This window comes from Acipenser ruthenus, chromosome 27, assembly GCF_902713425.1.
Source record: "Acipenser ruthenus chromosome 27, fAciRut3.2 maternal haplotype, whole genome shotgun sequence".
Taxonomy (NCBI): domain Eukaryota; kingdom Metazoa; phylum Chordata; class Actinopteri; order Acipenseriformes; family Acipenseridae; genus Acipenser; species Acipenser ruthenus.
Window position 1 is genome coordinate 8665118 of NC_081215.1, and position 19440 is coordinate 8684557.

A 19440-nucleotide genomic window follows, 5' to 3' on the forward strand; every position below is an offset into this window, starting at 1 on the left:
TAGTTACTTATTAAATGCATGTGTGCATACACATAATTACAATGTCGTTACAATGTGCTTAATGTGTAAATCTTTTTGCAATTGTATCAGAAACGTGTTTAGGGTTAGGGTTAGGGTTACGTTTGGAGTTAGGGTTCAGATTAGGATTATATCATTGCGGCAAAGTGGTAGATAGTACTCAAGTGTAGAGGTGATGCAGGGTTTGATACAACGACAGACAACAAAGTACTGGTGAATTGATGATTTATTTTTGTAATCCAATGTCACTTGACAACAGTAAATAATAACAATGAGAACGGGCAATACACCCCTGGTGTACTGCGCAGTTTATTTAAACACGGGGTTCAGTCCCGAAATGATACACACGATACAAACACGACTCCAAACACAAACACGATCACAAGTCCAGAGTGAGTGCAGTGAATTTTAGTGGTGCGGTACACGTTATTGGTGAATACGAGTTCACTGAAATCCGGGTTGATTACTGGTCTTAAGCGACAGCTCCCGGATGTGTTAGCTGTCTATAATATACAAACAGTGCAATTAATATAGCAAACAAACAAAACAAGAAACACTCACAACACAAATTCACGGTCCTTCAGCGGTTCTTTCTCAACCATAGAAAAGGAAGAGATGACCTCGCTACGTCCCCTTATGTACCGTCAATCACGCCCCCTTGGTAAACTATTGCAACCACTCCTCCAATCCGCGGCTGCCACATCGCTTCCCTTCCGGGTCTATGACTTGGTGTACCGTAGTCCCGCCCCCTTTCTAAATGGCCAACTTCCACCTAATCCTGGTGATTAATTGTCTGGCCATCCAGTCCAGGGCGCACTGTTCTCAAACCCCAGTGCACTAGATCAGCCATTTTGAAAATGTATTACCGCAAGCACAACAGAATTGTTTAGTGTGAGTGGGGTGTTGTTGTGCCAACCAGCCAGATGTCTTGTTAAAATATATTTCCTTTATTTTACACAGCGTTTTTTATTGTAGTTTTCCACCCTTGGCTTACTTATTCTTATAGGGGGTTTCTAATTGCCTCGTCCACATGGCTAAGCACTCGCTCCTCTGCCAAGCGGGTTCAAAGCAAAATAATTGTATGATAACTTGTGCAAATCAATGAAATCACTTCCATTATTAAGTGGTGGGATGTTTTTCTGATCGCTTGAATAACTAATAATTGCAGAACAAACCTACCTTTTCAAAATATTTGACCTCATACTCCAGGATAACTCCGTTAGGCTGGTCTGGTTCGTGCCACAGTAAGGTGACGCTATTCTGGCTTGTGTTCTCCTGCCGTATCACAATAACCTGGGAGGGAGCTGCAAAACAAAGAGTTAGCAGATTTATTGCAGGCCCTCCCCAACTCAACACAGAATTACTGCTACTTCATGCTGTATAATGTGGAGCCTGCTGTCTCTGCCTGGCTTCGGTTGGTGAAATGCTGACCATAGCAGCTTGGTTCTTAGTTTAAGCTCTTCTTGCCTTCATTAGAGAACTGTTTGAGGATTTCCAAAAGAAGCAATAGATATGAATATCATGACAAAACATGAGCCAAATCAATGCATTGTGTTGAGCTGAGCATCCCAAGGTCCTGCTGTGGAGTGACCTTTGATTTGCTTGCGCCTCAGCTGGGCTGTTTTATTCATAACATGCAGTATTTTAACTCTTTTAATACTGGATTGCTAGGGCTTCAAGTCTGATTCCATAAGACATTTCTTCTACAAACACAGTACTGCAGACACATTGATTTCTGCAGGAGCAATTTCGTTTGAAAGGCCAGTTGTTGTTTACTTATTCTGAAGAAGGGAAACGCACCCAAGCAGTGTGACTCTGGTTTCCCAGCCAATCACATCAAGCATTACATTTAACTAAGTTAGCAATGTACTTCCGCTGGCACATTTTCCTTGACTTCTTGTCTGAGTGGGGACTGCTGCTGTGCTGTTCTCGTCTGTGGGGACTGCTGCTGTGCTGTTCTTGTCTGTGGGGAGTGCTGCTGTGCTGTTCTTGTCTGTGGGGACTGCTGCTGTGCTGTTCTTGTCTGTGGGGAGTGCTGCTGTGCTGTTCTTGTCTGTGGGGAGTGTTGCTGTGCTGTTCTTGTCTGTGGGGAGTGCTGCTGTGCTGTTCTTGTCTGTGGGGAGTGTTGCTGTGCTGTTCTTGTCTGTGGGGAGTGCTGCTGAGCTGTTGCATACAACCAAACAGCCTGCCTTGTTAAAATATAATGCTTTCCCTTTTTTATGCAACAGATTTTTGTGGTTTTTAAACTAAAGTTCGTTATGAGGTAAAACCCCAACACACGTCACTTAAGAACATGAGATCGCGATGTACGAACAATAGGAGGCCATTCGACCCATCAATGTTCATTGATCTCAAAACTCCGTCAAGAATCCAAATGATTCAGCATTACCAACATGAGAGTATTACACAACATATTTTTGTATTCTTTTGTGTTACTGTAATTTCAAAATGACGTACAATAGTGTGCAGATAGTTGAGAAGACTACATTAAGATTACATATATGGTTACACTGTATACAAAGTGTTAGTAATTCAACTAGAATGAAATATGAAATTACATATTCACTATAGAATTAATATGAAGTCATTCACAATATAGAACCCTGAATAGCATCTAGAAGGTATGAGACAAGGTCAATACCAAGATAATGCCTGATAAGGAGGCTGTGTGGTCCAGTGGTTAAAGAAAAGGGCTTGTAACCAGGAGGTCCCACTGACTCATTCTGTGACCCTGAGCAAGTCACTTGTGCTCTTGTCTTTTGGGTGAGACGTAGTTGTAAGTGACTCTGCAGCTGATGCATAGTTCACACACCCTAGTCTCTGTAAGTTGCCTTGGATAAAGGCGTCTGCTAAATAAACAAATAATAATAATAATAATAATCAGGGTTTATTAAGATTTCAAACTGGCAAACTGTGATTGTATTGTTTTCAGTGTTTTGTCTTCCCTCAGTTTTATAATTTTTTTTAAAGCTACACATTCTATGAGAATGTTCTGGGGTAGCTACTGTGTGGCACTGCCCTACAATAAAGCTTCCTGATTGATGGATCAAAGGTTTCTAATTAACACAGTTTACTTTTTTAATGTTATAGTAAAAGAGATGCGTGTTCATATGGAATTATATTTGAATCACAGACACTGGATGGAACTGCTATTTTATTGCAAGTGCAGTGCTAAACAGAACATAACCCTCTGCTGTATAGCACATGAAGACCCTGCTCTGCACACACAGTCACTGCCTGGGTTCCTCATTGACCCTTTCAGACAGTAGGAGAGCCCGAGACCTGAACATAGCACAGATGCATTTGCAATGTTACTGCAATATCTGGCACCTGTATCAGCTGCCAAATTCGACATTGATCTTGTGATGAATGTAAAATCCTTTAAGCATGAACTCTAAACTTGTTAAGAAAACACAGACCCTGCTGCTACGCAAAAATAGTAATATACTATTGTGTTAAGCTTATCTATGCATCCTTTTTACAGACTGGATATATTATTTTATTGGATTTTGTATTATTTTGCAATATGACTTATATAGTACCAGTAAAGCTATTAATCCTTTATTGACTGTGTGTACCAGCATGATTTCTCTGTAATGTCCTATGGAATAATACTATATGAACAAAATGTTTTTGGAAAAGTATTGCTTCCTTGGTACCAATTACTACTATATAATGCCGGTTTTTGAATGTTAGTAAGTATGTCAAATAAAGATCTAGGCAAGAACAGAAATAGAGAAACATACAAAACACACAGAATAGGATATTAAACATTCCCACATGTTGGTATAAAAGTACCCCTTTAATGTAGTGTAACAGTGCAATGAAGCAAAAGGCACAGAAGGGATTCAGACTAAAGTGGAAATACTCTGCATCTCTAGCCAGTAGCCCATTGGTTAATACAGTGTCGCAGATCGTGCTGTTGTCCACAAACCAACCAATCGTTACTCTTGTAGTCAACAGCTAAACACTATTGCCCCCTGACATCACTCAGCAGTCAACAGCTAAACACTATTGCCCACTATTGGCCTCCTAGCACACCATTTGCCCCTAATGTAATAGGACAGAATCACATTTTTTGATCTGTATTATTATTATTTTTGTGTTTTAGATCCTACTGCAGTAATTCACCTGGTAGGCTATTCCATGCAGTTTTAAAAATATGCCTCCTACCTCCATTTATGCTAGGGTTGCAGCGATACAAGATTTTTCACATTACGATACAGGCTGAAAAGAAAATGACCACACCCCGATATTATCCCGATAAATGATCATCTGGATCTAGAATTGATTTTTACGTCAACAATAACAGTATAGAATAGAAACACTATATATATATATATATATATATATATATATATATATATATATATATATATATACAGTGCCTTGCGAAAGTATTCGGCCCCCTTGAACTTTGCGACCTTTTGCCACATTTCAGGCTTCAAACATAAAGATATGAAACTGTAATTTTTTGTGAAGAATCAACAACAAGTGGGACACAATCATGAAGTGGAATGAAATTTATTGGATATTTCAAACTTTTTTAACAAATAAAAAACTGAAAAATTGGGCGTGCAAAATTATTCAGCCCCTTTACTTTCAGTGCAGCAAACTCTCTCCAGAAGTTCAGTGAGGATCTCTGAATGATCCAATGTTGACCTAAATGACTAATGATGATAAATAGAATCCACCTGTGTGTAATCAAGTCTCCATATAAATGCACCTGCATTGTGATAGTCTCAGAGGTCCGTTTAAAGCGCAGAGAGCATCATGAAGAACAAGGAACACACCAGGCAGGTCCGAGATACTGTTGTGGAGAAGTTTAAAGCCGGATTTGGATACAAAAAGATTTCCCAAGCTTTAAACATCCCAAGGAGCACTGTGCAAGCGATAATATTGAAATGGAAGGAGTATCAGACCACTGCAAATCTACCAAGACCTGGCCGTCCCTCTAAACTTTCAGCTCATACAAGGAGAAGACTGATCAGAGATGCAGCCAAGAGGCCCATGATCACTCTGGATGAACTGCAGAGATCTACAGCTGAGGTGGGAGACTCTGTCCATAGGACAACAATCAGTCGTATACTGCACAAATCTGGCCTTTATGGAAGAGTGGCAAGAAGAAAGCCATTTCTTAAAGATATCCATAAAAAGTGTCATTTACAGTTTGCCACAAGCCACCTGGGAGACACACCAAACATGTGGAAGAAGGTGCTCTGGTCAGATGAAACCAAAATCGAACTTTTTGGCAACAATGCAAAACGTTATGTTTGGCGTAAAAGCAACACAGCTCATCACCCTGAACACACCATCCCCACTGTCAAACATGGTGGTGGCAGCATCATGGTTTGGGCCTGCTTTTCTTCAGCAGGGACAGGGAAGATGGTTAAAATTGATGGGAAGATGGATGGAGCCAAATACAGGACCATTCTGGAAGAAAACCTGATGGAGTCTGCAAAAGACCTGAGACTGGGACGGAGATTTGTCTTCCAACAAGACAATGATCCAAAACATAAAGCAAAATCTACAATGGAATGGTTCACAAATAAACATATCCAGGTGTTAGAATGGCCAAGTCAAAGTCCAGACCTGAATCCAATCGAGAATCTGTGGAAAGAACTGAAAACTGCTGTTCACAAATGCTCTCCATCCAACCTCACTGAGCTCGAGCTGTTTTGCAAGGAGGAATGGGCAAAAATTTCAGTCTCTCGATGTGCAAAACTGATAGAGACATACCCCAAGCGACTTACAGCTGTAATCGCAGCAGAAGGTGGCGCTACAAAGTATTAACTTAAGGGGGCTGAATAATTTTGCACGCCCAATTTTTCAGTTTTTTATTTGTTAAAAAAGTTTGAAATATCCAATAAATTTCATTCCACTTCATGATTGTGTCCCACTTGTTGTTGATTCTTCACAAAAAATTACAGTTTCATATCTTTATGTTTGAAGCCTGAAATGTGGCAAAAGGTCGCAAAGTTCAAGGGGGCCGAATATATATATATATATAAGGCACTGTATATATATATATATATAATTTGTATTTTTTACTGAATGTTATTCTTGTAAACTCCAAAAAGTACATATCCAGACAGTAAATGGACTAAAACACTAAATAGACTTTAATTTCAGTGATTGATGTTGAATTAAGAAATACAAAGAATAGAAAATGGCCTGCAATCAGCAGTCAAACTCAGCTTTACTGACAGCACATAAATAATATTTAATTGAATGGTCGAAATTTTGATATTTTTAAAGCAAAAAACATTTGTACTAATGTTCATGACATATAAACGCTAAAAGATTTGTTTTCATAATCATATTTCACTAAAATTTGAACTCACTAAAGCAGGGTTAGACAATAGCATTAGCCCTGCATCCATCTTATGTAGTACTGTTACATAAAATTCGTCTGAGCCTCTACTCTGGGGTCTGGACTTTAAAAAAAATATTTTCTTTTTTTTTACAAGATGCATGTAGTTTGTTTTATTTTTATGTAACTCAGGCCTACCTTGTAACGAGGTTAAAATTTGTGTTGCACATGCATATACTGTATAGCGTTAATACTAAAGAGCCAGACACATTTTGCCATTAATTGGAAAATTGGCTGTATTTCTGAAAGGAGAATCCGCCTCTTAATCAAATAAGTAATCAAACCATATATCTAGCCACTTTCATCTAAGCCCTTTTTGTTCATTCATTTGTTTGGTTGCATTTCCCCGCATTATGGGGTCGTGTCGGTGCTTGTCTCTTGCCTTTGTATTATGGATTCAACTTCTCCAATCGTAGACCCAGTTCCATGACATCCCGACAGGAATAGTCTGTGACACCTCGCTTGTTCAAAAAAAGTAACTCCCGGAATTGTTTCAGCTCTAGTTCATAGAGACAGCTCTGTGACACATATCCAATGAGCCGTCAGGAATGCATCAGTGTGTTATGGGGTCACCAAATTCGACAGCGATCACACGTATAACAGGATCACACATAACATTCATACTCTACAAGTCAGTCTTTCCAAACGCTGCATTTGTACTCTCATGTCGCAATCTTCATACATAGTACTTCGTTTCAGCTCCGTCTGTATCAAACCTATCACGCAGTCTAATTTACTTCCATCCTATGCTCCTGATAATACTGGGGTGGTCCTTTTGTGATTTGTGGAGACTTTGGAGCTCTGCTGGATGTGGAACCACACAAACTTGCAAAAGAAAACGAAGGAACACAAAAGAGGAAGTGCAAAGCCGAATCCCTTTGGATCATTTTAAGTGGCTTTAATAATGGTTAGTTATTATAGTTCATCTTGAGGTTAATGTTTTTATGCGACTGCGCTGTGGTGCTGTGCCGTGCTGCGCTCTGCTTGCATGGAGTGATATATTGCTGCTGGAGGTTGCTGTCGTTCTTAACACTACAAGCGTATTACAATGACATGGTTGTTTTGATATGTTTTACCAAACCACCTCGCTTCAAGGGGTCACCAACACTCTCCCTCTCCCTCTCCTCAGATCAGACGTAAAATTATTCGAAACAGCTAACGAGTTAACGCCAGACAATACCATCCCGCAAACAAACACTGCTGTTTTCATCACACATGCAGCTAGTGCAGTGATGCTCATTCTCTCTCCAGGCCCCTGCTTTCTCTACATGTCAACCGTCCCGTCTGATTGTGATAAACTGGAGCGTATCCACTCATTCACACACTCAGTTCTTCCAGATCAAAGAACAATTCAAAGGGTAAATTCTTCGCTACCAGGGCATTTTAATTTCGTCATTTGCATTATTGCTCAAGGCAGGACATTTGTATCTTGTCTCATTGCGCTGTATCTAGAATGAAAACAGCACTTGTTTCGAATTTCTCGGGATCAAACTGGATTCCCTTAAATTCATATCCTTCATCTTTCAAATCGCCTATCATATCAGTGCTGGAGTCCTCGTCAACACTGCGCTCTGGAGGCTTCTTCCCATTCAAGGATGTCCTTCTGGAAGCAACGTTCGCCTCTGCTACCGTGGGTTCCTCTGGTGTGGCGAAAATCCTCCTGAGCCAGTGCCTTAATCCATCCTCGGACCTCCACATTGGATACCTCAAACTTCAGTCTCAGGTCATGTATTCCTTACGTTTTTAAAGCATTATTTAAGGTGGCAGAGACTTAGAAGGCTTTGTCCTTTTTTGGGGGAATGTGGCCTCAAGTGCCACTTGTCTTGCCCACTGGCATTAGTTTTCATCTAATTCACATTTTTAATTTATCATAGTTTTGCCAGCATAGGGGAGGCTAACATGCTCCAATGGGCAAGGCCATGGGCCAAATTAAAAAAGGAATCATTTACAGGCATGTTTAAATATCAGTTCAATAAACCATTCATTTCATTCTATTGGTGGTTGTCTCCTTTCTGAATGACATAAAGTCAATGTTGTCTCAGAGTTGGTTAGATAGTATAGGGTCAATTGCAGTGTACCACATTTAGTCCATTTGATGTGTCTAACTAGTGAATTAAGCAGGTTTAGTCCACTTGATGTGTCTAACTAGTGGATTAAGCAGGTTTAGTCCACTTGATTGGACTAAAGTTAGTACACCTTCAAATCCTGATTGCAGTGTACCAGTAGTTACAGTGGCTCTCAATTGTATTCACCCCCCTTGGACTTTTCCACATTTTATTGTGTTACAACATGGAATCAAAACTGATTTAATTAGGAGTTTTTGCCACTGATCAACACAAAAAAAGTCCATAATGTCAAAGTGAAAAATAAAATCTACAAATTGTTCTAAATTAATTACAAATACAAAACAGAAAATAATTGATTGCATAAGTATTCACCCCCTTGAGTCAATATTTGGTAGAGGCTCCTTTGGCAGTAATTACAGCCATGAGTCTATTTGGATAAGTCTCTACCAGCTTTGCATATCTGGACACTGCAATTTTTGCCCATTCTTCTTTGCAAAATTGCGCAAGCTCCGTCAAGTTGAATGGGGACCTTTGGTGAACAGCAATTTTCAACTCTTTCCACATATTCTCAATTGGATTGAGGTCCGGGCTTTGACTGGGCCAATCCAGGACATTGACACTCCAGTGTGGCTTTGGCTGTATGTTTGGGGTCATTGTCCTGCTGTAAGATGAATCTTCTCCCAAGTCCCAGGTCTCTTGCAGACTTCAGCAGGTTTTCCTCCAGGATTTCTCTGTACTTTGCTGCATCCATTTTGCCCTCTATCTTCACAGGCTTTCCAGGCCCTGACGTAGAGACGCATCCCCATAGCATGATGCTGCCATCACCATGCTTCACGGTAGGGATGGTGTTCTCAGTATGATGTGCGGTGTTAGGCTTGCGCCAAACATAACGCTTAGCATTGAGGCCAGAAAGCTTTATTTTGGTCTCATCAGACCATAGAATCTTCTTCCACTTGGTCTCAGAGTCTCCCACATGCCTTCTGGCAAACTCTAGCTGAGATTTGATGTGAGTTTTTTTCAACAATGGCTTTCTTTTTGCCACTCTCCCATAAAGGCCAGTTTTGTGAAGCACCCAGGCTATTGTTGCCGTATGCACAGTGTCTCCCAGCTCAGCCGTGGAAGACTGTAACTCCTTTAGAGTTGCCATAGGTCTCTTGGTGGCCTCCCTGACTAGTGCCCTTCTCACCCGGATACTCAGTTTTTGAGGACAGCCGTTCTAGACAGATTCACAGTTGTGCCATATTCTCTCCATTTCTTAATAATGGACTTTACTGTGCTCCGGGGGATATTCAATGCCTTGGAAATGTTCTTATATCCTACCCCTGATTGATGCTTTTGAAGAACCTTATTCTGGATTTGCTTTGAATGTTCCTTCGTCTTCATGATGTAGTTTTTGTTAGGAAATGTACTAACCAACTGTGGGACCTCCCAGAGACAGGTGTATTTAACCTGAAATCATGTGAAACACCTTAATTGCACACAGGTGGACTATGCAATCAATTGTTTTCTGTTTTATATTTGTAATTAATTTAGAACAATTTGTAGATTTTATTTTTCACTTTGACATTATGGACTTTTTTGTGTTGGTCAGTGGCAAAATCTCCTAATTAAATCCATTTTGATTCCATGTTGTAACACAATAAAATGTGGAAAAGTCCAAGGGGGGTGAATACTTTTGAGAGCTACTGTAATCATCACAGGTGGATCATCTGCTCATCATACCAAATCAGATTTGTGATGATCCTGTTGAAGTGGATTAACTCAGTGCTGTGAAGGATAAGACAGCTGCATTTTTCACCTGTACAACTGAAAACTTTATTCCATACATTTCTTATATCCAACACATTCAGGCAGTCAGATCCATGAGAATAAATTTTTGCAAAATTAGGGAATATCTCTCTCTATCTATATCTATATCTATTGTGAACTATGAGTTATGTAATTGTTGTGGTAGCCAAGATTTGCCTTTGCAGAGAGGAGACCGAACAGCAGGATTATTTTAATCAAAAGGTACGTTTTTTTTAAAAAGAAAAAATAAACAAAATAATAAACAAAAGAAAACCTGCCCTCTGGGCTCTAACTTCACTTTTTCTTTTGTCCCTAGCTAATCCTGCTGAAGCTTGCCTTCGAACACAGGGCTGTACGTGCCAAGTTTGTTCGTTGTATTCCCCTTGAAGTCCTGGTATCTCTGTTGCTCTGTTTTTCCTTCCACAGGTAGATCGTCTGGTGCTGTCACGGTGAGTTCACAGGGTGGATTCAGTTCTTCAGGAGTCCTGCAGAGGAAGCGCTTCACAAGACTGGGTAAATATAACAGGTTGTGGTCTCAGACGATATTTCACTTTAATATGTTTTCTCACTATCTGTTTCTTTGTCCCCAGACAGATGCCCTCTCGTTGATATCCCTCGTACAGTCGTGACCACACTGGGCTTGCTACCAATGCAATTGTTGGCAGAAATTCTTGTGAGTTGGTGCAATTATTTCTGTCTTCCTTGTCCATTTTATTGCAGATAAAATATCACAGTCCTTGCAGGGAGTTATGCAGGCTCTTACAGTCAGCCTTTCAACACAATATAAAAGTAGAATACTTCTCTGAATGTAAGCAGAGTACAATGTATCTTTTGCAAACACAAACTAAACCCAGGCAATGCGCTGCTCCATGCAGCTTAAAACAAACACTAGGCCCGATTGTTTACATATGCAGCAGGAAGTCCAGTGCTGCCGAGTCCGAGTAACACAGTCCATAAATTAAACACGTCTTCCACGAAGGAGAAGACACGGTAAGTACACCTGCACCTTTTGTTTATACACGGTACATTTTTAAATAACTCAAATGATAAAAGATCGTTGTACTCACACTAGCTCTGTGTTCTCTGGATTCAGAATTGCTCCAACGTGATGTATTTGAAATTGACACTGTTTTAATTCCAATTGTTTAGTGATCCAAAGATATGAAACGGGTCATTCCATGCCAACTCAACCAGTGCCGTTGCCCGTCCGTCTCAGATTTTCCTAGAAAAATTCACCTCGGGGGTTTCAGAGACGCTGAGTTCAGAAATGATAGCCATTATTTTTTAAAAAAATTTCCCATTCGACCTGGAAAGGGACCTTGACCACAAAAATCACCCTGGGTGCAATTTAGACGCTACCATCATGTGTAGAACCTTGTTCTACTCGTATTGAATAGGGCTTTTCAGAAAAAAATACTAGGAGCACCCACTTTTGGCAAATTGCCAGACGAGGGGTAACTGACGAGTTTTATTCAAACTTCAGCCTAACCCTTTATCCTGTAGGGGATGTGGGTCCTAAAATGTAAGTATTGCTGTAAGAACCTTAGGAACCAAATAGGTTCCTAAGGTTCTTTTGGTTTCAAGTCCCACCACTGGTCATTAAACCCCCTTCAAATATGAATTTTTGCTATTTGTTAAAAATTAAACTTATCTGTGCCTATGTAGCAATGTCAGCTGCTTAAAATGCAAGTATGATCTGCCAGTTTGAAATGTGCACAAAAAGACATGGACTAGAATCACCCATATTGAAAATGAAATTCGATTTATTTTTACTTCAATATGTTTGCATGAATCCCACTGATGTAATAAAAATGTGTTTTTCATTTTGTACAGGGATCCCTTTATATATTTATCCGTTTGGTACGCTGCAATCAGGATTAAGTTAGTGCAGATTTGCAGGATTTTCTATTCCGCATTTCAGTCCACTTGATGTCGGCATAAACATAAATCGCTGGCATGTATCAGAGCAGTGAGTCCCTCGGTTGGGACCAGATGGTCATCACTCCCCTGGGGCATGTCCTACATATCACATGACACAGGTCCTTTCCTCTGATGGGAACTAGACTCAACCACAAGCCTTAACTGACAAGTAAGGAAAGGTTTCCAAGTGTGGATTGCTATATGATGCTACATATCTTGGACTTACTAACATTATCCGTGCCACTGACCTGTAATATCGCGGTAATCAATTTGACAAATGATACAAATGAACTGCATCACTGTGGTGGTATAACCGGTGTATCGCTGAAACCGTAATTTATTCCCTCTTGTTCTAGTCCCTGTGCTAAATCTTTCCCTTATTTTTACTGAAGAGATTTAATTATTTTAACCTGTCTTCTAGCTCATGCCTTTTAAAGGAAGCATCATCATGATTGTACAGATTATTTAAAAGGGTTACCCATTTGAATCGAGTTGGTTTTGTTCCCCTACCTGCCTGGTTTGTGGTGACGTTTACGGCAGTGGACTGCCGTGGCTGTAGGCTGAGGTGAGACACTGCATTCACTGCCTCAATGCGGAAGGTGTAGTTCATATGCGCTACCAAGTTCAGCACCGTCACCCAGGGCTGGCTCAAGCCCACTGCCTGAGGAACGAAGCGGACAGCCTGGCCGCCCCCTGGCCTGCCGCTGCTGCCACAGGCCTCGCACTGCCCCGAATCCCAAGCGCACTTCTGGCAGATCACATTGTAGTGGATATCAGTGCGCCCACCCGTGTCCAAAGGCTTGCTCCACTCCAAGCTGACCGATGTTCCATTTACTGCAGAAATCACATTGACCGGTGCCGAAGGAGGTCCTGAGAGGGATATGATACAGTGTCAGTAACCACTCACAGGCAGGGTACACTTTGGACGGCATGCAATTTGTCCCTTATCGAATGTCTACCCTGGTTTGTAAAGGTGGCTTTCTCCTATTCCATTGTAGCTGCTAGATGTTTGTGTCACTCACCACCCTGAAATCCTTGGTGACAGGGATATAGTGGCGCTGGTCACACTTACATTTGTCCATACAGTATATCTTGAAGACAACTTATTAAATTGTAATGCAAGTTGGTATTAACACTCTTTAGGATAAGTTATTGAGGGTATCCGATTGTGGGAAAATGTGGTGGGGTGTCTTTGTCTGTGCATCCGTCTGTCTGTAATATAATATAATAATATATTTTATATAGCGCCTTTCATAGTGGACCACCATCACAAAACGCTTTACAGAGGTAGGCTGTGAACTGTGCATTATATGCAGAGTCACTTACAATATACACATTGATTTAACACTGTATGTCACATTTGTAGAACGCAAGAGGTTATTCCACATTCTGTAAATCAGTCAATCATTTAAAAATACTTTACCACGATATGAACATGTAGCTGTTAAGTACCACTTACCCAATTCTCATTAAAGTATTCATTCCCAATTCTTTCTGTACATGCTGTTGATATATGTCAGGGTCATCCTGTTTTTTGTCCTACTGATAGCCCTGATTTTGAATTCACAGCAATGGCTGGACATGTTTGTTTTTCAGCAAAAACTATGAAATAATTCAACTGTAACAAAATACTATCATGAACGCAATTAATAACAGTGAAACTATAAGGTCATTTAAATACTTAAAGACTTAGATTAATGGCTACAGCTTGTTGTGCTGGACTACCCTTTCACACAGTGCAGCAGGCTGGAAGAAAACAGGCGGGAAATAAATACTCTTCAGCAACTCTGTGTGTGTTGTACCACCACAAGGGGGCAGAATCCGATGCGTCAAGAAACGGATCTCCTCATAATGTTTAAACCTGTTTTGTACTGTAGAATGCTAACACGGTTCTGCTGCCAGAGGTATCTGAGTCATTCATTTGTGTCTGACTCACCAGTTTACCACTACATAACTACATACTTTAATAAAACTGGCTCCTATCGCTAATGAGCATGTTTATTTTTAGAGTACAGATACTGTATAATACCAGAGAACAAACAAGCTGAAGAGAAAACCTGTCTAGGTGCCCAGTATGTTTCTTTTGATCTTGCTTTCAGAAACCCTGCTAGCTGCTTGTGATATCCTCGCATCCCTCCCTCCACTCCTGTCGAAACCTCCTTCATACTCACTGGTGCACGGTGCGGCCGGTGGGTCTGGTGCTGCACGGTAGTAGTTGGTGTCACACTGACAAAAAAACGCTGCCCTCATTTCAGAGTGGCTGTGAAGGGGACATTTACCACAGAGCTGGTCTCTGGCAGAGGGCTTGTAAAAGCCAGGCTCACATGCTGAAATTAGAAAGCCAAATAAAATAAAGGTTAGTACAGTAGACACAAAATACCATTGTGCTTGACAGATTAGCATTTGGACATCATACATGTGTTTAGCTGTGTGACAGGGTCTCACGTCACGTGCGTGGATAGCCGCTGTTTACAAAGTACAGAGAGACATTGGGTGGAGTTGAAACGCTGGCACAGGCGCGCAGGATTTATTAATACAAACAGAAATGAAAGTAAAGGTGGTCATGTGACGTTACCAGTCATGGTAACGCACAGAGGACACATACAGCAAACTGTACAAAAGGAAAAATAAAACACAGTACAAAAACTACAAATAAAAAGGTGCCCCAGAGGGCGAGCGCTTGCCTTAAAACAAGGCATCCCGCTCCAGGAACCAGCTACACTACGTAACCCTCGCTATACATCACATGGGATCACTATCCCCTAACTAACCTACTCATGTGCCGGTATTCATACATCGACTCCTGCTGCTTCATATGGCCTTGGCTGGGCATTGCCTTCACAAGCACCGCTTGCAGTCTCAGAGTTGCGTAGCTGTCGTTCCTGCAGAGCGGACCATCTCCTCCCGAGTATACGCCGCTCCCCTCTGGCATGGCGTTGCAGTCGCCACGAACCATCTCCCGCGGATGTTTTTGAACTGACGGACACTCGGTCAAGACCCGCCCACCTGCTGATTGAGGTCCAGCACAGCCAATCACTCGCTGCCCTTCCCCTCAACCAAGCCTAGCAGGCAGCAAGTCTCAATCGAGCGCCCGTCTGTAAACAATAATGTAATTAAACAAATCAACTCCAAAACGACATACAATAAACCCATTTCCCCATACAAATGATACCAACACTAAATACACATGTGCAGGGCAATCGCCCTGCTACAAGCAGCAACATTGTGGTGGGCACATAAGAGAAGCGTGCCTATGTTTACAATACTCTACACTGATAAAGGCACAAAATCTTTGTCTACTTGACTTTCACCTCAGGGACTAGGCCATTTAGTGTTTCGTCTAAGCTAGTAACACTTTGTTATCGTTTCCTTGATAAATAACTTGTGCATTCCCTGTTTAAATATATACATTTAATGGCACAGCAGTATCATACATCACACGTCTGAGCACAATTTATGTGTGTGGTTATTATATGAAATTTAGAGCTGTTTTGTCTTTTTAAAAAAAATAGAAAATAACAAATGGTACGACGGTGGCTGTTGTTGTATATAAAACTGATATTTTCATGGTTTTATTAGATGACAAATGTTTAAAGCAATATACGAAAGAGAATATTGCGACCACTGCCTAACTTGGAGAACAGATTTAGCCTAGTTTGACCTTGCTGATTATGGCAGGTGTGAGCAGCATCCAGAGACGCTGAGACACTGGAGCCCTGTGTCTCTGAGCAGCATCTCCAGCACTGAGACACTGGAGCCCTGCGTCTCTGAGCAGCATCCCCAGCACTGAGACACTGGAGCCCTGCGTCTCTGAGCAGCATCTCCAGCACTGAGACACTGGAGCTCGGTGTCTCTGAGCAGCATCTCCAGCACTGAGACACTGGAGCCCTGTATCTCTGAGCAGCATCCCCAGCACTGAGACACTGGAGCCCTGTGTCTTTGAGCAGCATCCAGAGACGCTGAGACACTGGAGCCCTGTGTCTCTGAGCAGCATCTCCAGCACTGAGACACTGGAGCCCTGCGTCTCTGAGCAGCATCCCCAGCACTGAGACACTGGAGCCCTGCGTCTCTGAGCAGCATCTCCAGCACTGAGACACTGGAGCCCTGCGTCTCTGAGCAGCATCCCCAGCACTGAGACACTGGAGCCCTGTGTCTCTGAGCAGCATCTCCAGCACTGAGACACTGGAGCTCGGTGTCTCTGAGCAGCATCTCCAGCACTGAGACACTGGAGCCCTGCGTCTCTGAGCAGCATCCCCAGCACTGAGACACTGGAGCCCTGTGTCTCCGAGCAGCATCTCCAGCACTGAGACACTGGAGCTCGGTGTCTTTGAGCAGCATCTCCAGCACTGAGACACTGGAGCCCTGTATCTCTGAGCAGCATCCCCAGCACTGAGACACTGGAGCCCTGTGTCTTTGAGCAGCATCCAGAGACGCTGAGACGCTGGAGCCCTGTCTTTGAGCAGCATCCCCAGCACTGAGACACTGGAGCCCGGTGTCTTTGAGCAGCATCCCCAGCACTGAGACACTGGAGCCCTGTATCTCTGAGCAGCATCTCCAGCACTGAGACACTGGAGCCCGGTGTCTTTGAGCAGCATCCCCAGCACTGAGACGCTGGAGCCTGGTGTCTTTGAGCAGCATCCCCAGCACTGAGAGACTGGAGCCCTGTATCTCTGAGCAGCATCCCTCGCACTGAGACACTGGAGCCCTGTATCTCTGAGCAGCATCCAGAGACGCTGAGACGCTGGGGCCCTGTGTCTCTGAGCAACATCCCCAGCACTGAGACACTGGAGGGGTCCTGTGTCTCTGAGCAGCATCTCCAGCACTGAAACGCACTCCTTGAGCCCTGTGTCTCTGAGCAGTGTATAGCTTCTTTTTAAATGTTTTTAAACTATTTACAAAACAGTGAAAGAAAAACAAACACAATACAAAAACACACTAGTTACATATGCAGAGCCGCAGCCCTGCCACATTCATTATTTAGTTATTGGGAATAGACTGTGGGGATACAGTATACTGTATTTAGGTGTCTTTCTACCTTTAAGTCCGTCCGTCTGCATGGCACACTCACATGTTTACATGCACTGCATCTTGGAAACACAAGAAGTTATTCCACACACTAAAACATTTCAATATACTTTGATACTAAACACCTAATTTCCTCACCTAATGCCATCCCAGTCTTAAATACCACAATGTTTCAGTAAATTATTCAGTAAACAACTGCTATTCTGTACATACTGTTAAAACATACCATCACGTTTCATCATACTGATGGCTCTAATTTTGAATTGACAGTCGTGGCAGGGCTGTTACTGACATACGTGTTACTTTTTATACTTGAACATGTTGTTTTTAAAACCTAAGTGATGTATCGCCATGCATACACTGTGTAGATTGGCAATGCCCTGTCAGCACACTGCTCTTGTGTTCAACAGAAATCTGCATTACATTGAATTTTAATTCTCATTTGCATCCCAAACTGTCTTGACCTTTAGTTCAGGCATCTCCATGTCTGAGCTGCACCGGAAAATAAATAAATAAATGAAAATATCACAGAGGAGAAAAAAAAAAGCTGTTGAGCAAAGCAAATTCTGTTTGCATGCAAAAGTGCCAGTTATAGAACAGAAAAAGCTGAATTGGTGTACCTGTCAGATTCAGGTTCAGTGACCCCCTTGAGAGAGACAGGCAATGGAACTGCACACATCAGGCTGTCAGTTCCGAACAGGAGGTGCTACCTTTCTATGTTCTAATATTAGCAGTATCTAATATGTCGAGTGCAAAATGAACACAAACTCCAAAAGAAGTTTCAGACAACAAACAGTTTAAAGTCTTCCCTAGTTACACGTCAAAAAATAGTGGCATACTTAACTGTGAATTAGTGATGGCCCTGCTCTCCCATTGTTTTCTATAGAGGTCAGCCGTGGACTACACGGCTGACCTCTGTAGGTTTATTTAGTGGACGTCAATGATTATTTCAGACAAACAAAGGGAAATGTACAACTTTAAAAAGCAATGCCATTATACCTTAAGCATAGTACAATGTTATGTCGTCATGGGCTAAGCATGAATGAACTGAATTGTGATTTAACAAAAAAAGAAAACACATTATTTTACCTTTGCTGATTGTCTCGATATTTGTATTTACACTGTGTCATAAATCATGTAGGAAGGAGATTTCTCAGCTTTTAATCAGGAGCATTTGCCAGGAGAAAGATAATTTCATCAGCATCCAGATGCATCCAGATCATGCTTGCTCCTGCAGCAATGCTGGCGCTGTCATTATGCTGAAAAATATATTTCTGCAATATGGATAACACTGTACCCACTGTGCAACTGGCCTTACGTGAGAGCCTGCCACAGTTAACTTTGATTATGACAGGGGGGTGGAAATTAGCAGAATTTAATTTCTACTGTCAATTGCTCTCCTGGCATTAAACACTAGAACCAGTGCACACACACATACACAGGGTGATATTTATATCAAATCAATTTGATCATATTATAGCCAAATTAAATCTGAAATGTATATAGCAGGCTAGGAGTGAATACCTGGTTAATAAAGGATTGATTGATTAGAATGTAGAATGTGACAGGCAGATAGACAGACAGCTGGAAGGACTGGCACGATCAGCGTGTAAGCATCTCATTTACTGGAATGAGGACCTGTGACAGGGGTGTCCTGTTACTGCGTGGGTATCTGCTGAGAGACGAGAGAGACGCAGAGGGTTTGATGTTGAAACGCAGCTCAGGCGTCCAGATTTTATTTACAAACAGGCAGCTGCCGTGGTTGGTGGCCTCCACTACTGTACCAGCAATGGTAGCCCTTGTGTGTAAGGATATATATATATTGTGAGCGAAAGTGCTCTATTTTGTAAGACTCTGACTGAATATGCTATTCTAAAGACTGAGTCGGAAACAGAAATGGCGAACCAATAGGTGAGATTTTATTTACAAAGAAAACAAAAGTAGAGACAAAACTGAATATGAGCACCAAAATAAAAACTAACCCAGGTCTGGGCACTAACTCACTTTTCAAGCCCTGACTATTGATTAGGGAGTGGCTAATCCACACCCTAATAATAAAGAAGAACTGTACACACAAACATAATGCAATTAAATCCCATAAAGATTTACTTGAAGTCCACTGGTACATGCACCTTTTCTTTTCAGTCTTTTTAGTGTCCACACTTGGTGCACTTAGTCCAGTAAATAAAAAGAAACACAGCATCTCTTTCTTGTTCCTGGGTAATCACGTTGGCTTGCCAGCCATTCCAC

At 41.8% G+C, this 19440-nt stretch overlaps 1 protein-coding gene across 2 annotated transcripts in view; it reads right to left on the minus strand.

Moving 5' to 3' along the window:
* LOC117963742 (ephrin type-A receptor 8-like) overlaps window positions 1-19440 on the minus strand; it is a 170575-nt gene that overhangs the window by 31398 nt on the left and 119737 nt on the right. For both annotated transcript variants that reach the window (XM_059002195.1, XM_059002196.1), the window contains exons 4-6: window positions 14337-14492; window positions 12676-13035; window positions 1198-1322 (exon numbers count right to left, since the gene is read on the minus strand). In XM_059002195.1, coding sequence (XP_058858178.1) covers window positions 1198-1322; window positions 12676-13035; window positions 14337-14492 — 641 coding nt within the window. The remainder of the gene's footprint in view (window positions 1-1197; window positions 1323-12675; window positions 13036-14336; window positions 14493-19440) is intronic.